Source organism: Lipotes vexillifer, unplaced genomic scaffold, assembly GCF_000442215.2.
Source record: "Lipotes vexillifer unplaced genomic scaffold, Lipotes_vexillifer_v1.1 scaffold1852, whole genome shotgun sequence".
Taxonomy (NCBI): domain Eukaryota; kingdom Metazoa; phylum Chordata; class Mammalia; order Artiodactyla; family Lipotidae; genus Lipotes; species Lipotes vexillifer.
The window spans coordinates 339,900-344,567 of record NW_006798778.1 but is presented as its reverse complement, the minus strand read 5'-3'; the positions used below and the strand labels follow the sequence as shown (position 1 = coordinate 344,567).

Below are 4,668 nucleotides of genomic sequence, written 5' to 3'. Positions count from 1 at the left end.
CCAGCGGCCACGGCCCACGGGCCCAGCCGCTCCGCGGCAAACGGGATCCTCCCAGACCGGGGCACGAACCCGCGCACCCTGCAGCGGCAGGCGGACTCCCAATCACTGCGCCACCAGGGAAGCCCAAGAGTCCTTTTTTGATATTAATCTCTGGGGGAAAGTTCACAGTAGTTTATTTGGATGTACACTTTCCTCATAATCCCTAGAAGCCAGTTTCCATGTGAAATTGCACTATTTTCAAAATCAAGAGCAAATATGCTGCAAATAAGCAGGCTCTTTCCTGCAAAATTTTAATTTGTCAAATATGTGATTAAGCATTTGCAAATCTCTGTACTAGCCTCTAACTTAAAAAAATAAGATTTAGTATATTAAAGTGCCAAACTACTGTGGAATATTGCAATAACGTTTCTATAATCTCATCTTTCAAAAAAAATATATCTACCATTCCTGAAATGCAACTGATGAATGAAATTATTATAAGCAAACACTACTCACTTAATTGCCTGCAAAGATGTCAATAAATTTACTTCACAGGATATCTTCCAGTTTAAAAGAGAAAATGTCCTAATATATATAGATAAGCTTCAAGCTCAAAATGTATACAGTGAGGAGAAATATACTTATTGAACAATATTACTTTTATTTTGGTGTTCAGTGACCTTGGGCCATATTTGATTTAGTTGAAATGATATATTCACATGCTTGTATGTTGGTTTGTTTTCCTCACCCAGAGGATTTACTCATAAAATTTTTATCTCTAATCCAGATAAAGGGAAGAGAACAATAACAGTAAGTGGTTTTCTGTAGCACACACGTCCTAAGCCACATACCATTACCCTGCATCGATGTACTAGCATTTCCCGTGACTACTTTATGGAAAATCAGAACCAACAGATTATTTTGTGGACGTTTTCTTACACATAATGCTAGTTCGTTAACATTCTCTCAAAACTTCTCTACTTTGATTCAAAGGAAATTACTTGTTACGTACAAATAGGCATCTTATTTCAAAATGAACCACAAAACTGATACTGATACATGGAAGAGTAAAGTGATCCTAGCAATGATAAAGTGTAATAAATATTTTACCTACATAAATTAAAAATTCACACTGATTGTGTTAAATTACCAAAATTATAAACCGATAAAGGCATTTTAAGTATTTTAAATAGTCCTTTTAGATTAAGTTGATAGGACAGTACTGAAAACACAAAACTGAATACACAGGACAGGCACACTTCTTTTCCTGTTTGTAGTTTGAGAGGCGGGAGCATGAGAAGGATCCACATTGTTCCTGACCCAGTGTTCTAACCCAGTTTTCTCTCGCCTGAACAGCACTCACCATTTTTGGCAATGATAACTGAAAGGTATTCTTTATAAAAGGAGTTGACGTAGAGCAGCAAGCTCGGGGTCCGTGTGGTGCGGAAGCTAAACTTGATCGTTTCCCTGCTTAGCCTCATGTCACCGTGAAATGAAGCCACGTGGGAGCTGGAATTTTTACTTAGGGAGTAATTTTCTTGAAAATTGTAAATCACAGATGAGCCAGATCCAAAATAGGCAGAAATCTCTGAAATGATATGCACATTTTACATTAAAAAATTTAAGAAACAAGGATGTTGTCTCAGTTATTCTGATACTTTTTAAATTAAAAAAAATAACTATCCAAACTTTTAAAAATCATTTTACTTACACAAGATTAATATCCTAAATTCGCACATAAACACACACACACACACACACACACACATACACACACACACACACACCAAATAGATTTGTATAAAAGTGAAGAAGGTGGTGGGAGAGGTTACTAGCTCGGGATCCCAGAATTCTGCTTTCCTCCATTACTATACAGGGCAGGTGTTGAACGTGAGCTTCAGATGATGCTCACGGATAATGCAGCAACATCTCCACTCCCTCAGAGCTGTACGTTTTTTGCCTGTTTATTATTTTTACTATCTATAGATACACGTTTTAGATACTACATAACATGTGGATGCAGAATAATATTCCTGATTACACTTAGCAAGATGAACTGGAAATCATTTAGATTCAGAAAATAAAGACATCCTCTTATAAAGACATGAGCATGTAAAGACATAGGTCTTAGTTCCAAATTTAAACGTGAGAAGCATAGAATGGTAGCAGCAGTGATTGATTACCACAGGTTGATTTCAAACGATAACTTAGTCCTGATAAAAAGCAGATGACTTGAAGAGTGCACTTTGGCCAACTTTCCATTAAATAATCTCAAATGCTTTCACTGCAAATCAAGGACTGCTTCAATTTGCAGCCAGTTTTCGTTAGCCTCCTTCAGGTAAAGGTTCAGTAGCCCAGAAACACTTAAATAAAGCAACTGAATTAAACTGGTTGACATTTTTCTATGAGGAACTAGAGCATACATTTGTCTATTCATGGAAGTCTGTTCAGAACGCTGAGTACTACACTCAGTTCGTTCCTTCTTGCATGACACGGATCAGTGAACAAGACCAGCCGAAAAACAGTCCACTGTTTCACATCACCAACAGACGGTTGGCATTTCACAGAGCAAAACCACCGAGTATCTCTATTTTGTTACACATCAATACTGAATGGAAACGTTATTTATATTCCTGGAAATATTATTTGTTTGGTAAAACAACAAAGCTTCCTAAATGTCTTTGCATTGCTGACCATCTTCAAAAATAACAATAATGCTTTTAATGATTTGAAAAATGAGAACTGCCCATGGGACTGGTTGTTGACACCCATGTTACTTAAGAGCATTAGCTGTAGATAGAAAAGATCAGACTGTGCAGCCAACACTCTACAACACCTATAGGCGACTATTAGAGGGTTTACCATCGATAAACACGGTGTTCAAAGAACCGCGGCAAATATTCAAGTAATGAAATGTCATTGGCATAAAATAGGCAATTTGCCAAAAAAATTTCAGAAATGGAGATACTTTTGTTTCAAATAGCTACAGAGAAAAAGAACTGCAGGAGGTTTTATTCACGTTGGATTGTCTTGCTGCTGGGGCACCCGCGTCACACTCACCGTCTGAGCAGAACGGCCCTGCGTATGCAGAGGAGGTGCAGTCACAGGAGAACCCGCTGGGCTTTTCCCTGCACTTCCCGCCGTTGTGGCACAACTTCCCGTAGCTGCTGCAGTGCCCTCTGCAGCCCGGCTCCACTCCGGGAGTCACCTTGGCTCTTTCTTCCAGGTCCAGGGCCATTCCGTTCAACTGCAGAGACCGAATGCATCCCAGAAAGCCCCTCTGTCGGGTGGCCGTTCCACCTAAAAGGGAAATACTGCAAATGCAAACACGTTCCTAGGTGTTTTGTTCAGGATTTTAAGACCACACAAAACTGAGGCCTCACGGAGGGCGGCCAAAATCATGGCCTTAACAGAACCACTGCCGTCTGAAGAGCCAATATATTTTTAGAAGCACGATTTGTGACAAAATAGTTGAAGAATTCAAAAAGATAAAACATTGATTCACTTTTTTCCCCAAAGGTTGAATTTGTTATAGATTTGTTTTCTAAAAGAGTTTTATTAAACTTTAAATTGGAGACTTTTTTTTATCAGTCTCTTTATTTTAAAGAACTTAAAGGCTCTTTCATTCAAAATAACAGCGATATGCATTGATATTCTTATGTAGAAACAAACCTTTTTCTTGCAATCTTAAATAAGCATATATTTGTGGGTAAGTGTGGTTCTTCCTTCACGTTGAAACCTGATCCTGATGCCGGGACAGTTTTAATTTAGTGAGAACTATGAAGGAATCCTTGAGTTTTTCTAACTTGACTGTGCATTTACGTGATCTTTTGGTTGTTATCTTTTCATCAGAAACACACAGCATCAGGGCCTTCCCCAGTGGTCCAGTGGTTAAGACGCCGCGCTTCCAGTGCAGAAGGCGCGGGTTCAATCCCTGGTCGGGGAGCTTGGATCCCGCATGCCGTGTGGCACGGCCAAAAAAAAAAAAAACACACAGCATCAGATTGAGCACCAGAGTATTTGCTTCTGTCAGGCATATTTCCCAGTGAATTTTTTCCAAGTGTTGGACCAGTGTTCATTGTTAAAAATTCTCAGCGAAATCGGGAAAGGGGATTAATGAGGACACACGGTGGTGTGACATTTATTGAATAATATATAACAACATGTATTTACCAAGTCACCCTTGAAGAGGTTTACAGTGTTTGGGTAGAATCAGACCCTGCTACTCTAAGGCAGAGGTCCTCAAACGTTAAGGAATATGAGTACTACATGGAAAGGCTTCTGAAAATACAGGGTCAGGGGCTTGTCCCAAGAAATACTGATTGTGTGGACCAGAAAAAAAGGCTGTGAATCTAAACGGTCAACAAGCACACAGGTGAACCTGATTCAGACAGTCACTTAAAGCACTATCTTAATGGAAACGTAAGCTCTGGGTGCACTTGCACATACATTGGTGCCCAGGAATACCATAAATTAATGCTCAGAATTTGAAGTAGGAAAATAGTGTCCTAATCTAAATAATCTGGGCGGTTTACCCAGAGACAGTTAGGTGGTCTTGGGGCCTCTCAAAAGGAGCTTCATCTTTGAACAGACGATGCTGCCTCACCTCCAGGATCCTATACCTGCTCTGTACCTGTTCTCTCTTCCCAGAACGTGTTAACTCTCCCTACCCGCAACCCCCCCCCCCCC

At 39.8% G+C, this 4,668-nt stretch overlaps 1 protein-coding gene across 1 annotated transcript in view; it reads right to left on the bottom strand.

Annotated features, from left to right (window-relative positions):
- Positions 1-1,312: 1,312 nt before the first annotated feature.
- LOC103075710 (contactin-associated protein-like 4) overlaps positions 1,313-4,668 on the bottom strand; it is a gene marked incomplete at its 3' end in the record, with an annotated part of 244,633 nt that continues 241,277 nt past the window's right edge. Inside the window, exons 18-19 of the mRNA XM_007470921.1 lie at positions 3,040-3,279; positions 1,313-1,567 (exon numbers count right to left, since the gene is read on the bottom strand). Coding sequence (XP_007470983.1) covers positions 1,313-1,567; positions 3,040-3,279 — 495 coding nt within the window. The remainder of the gene's footprint in view (positions 1,568-3,039; positions 3,280-4,668) is intronic.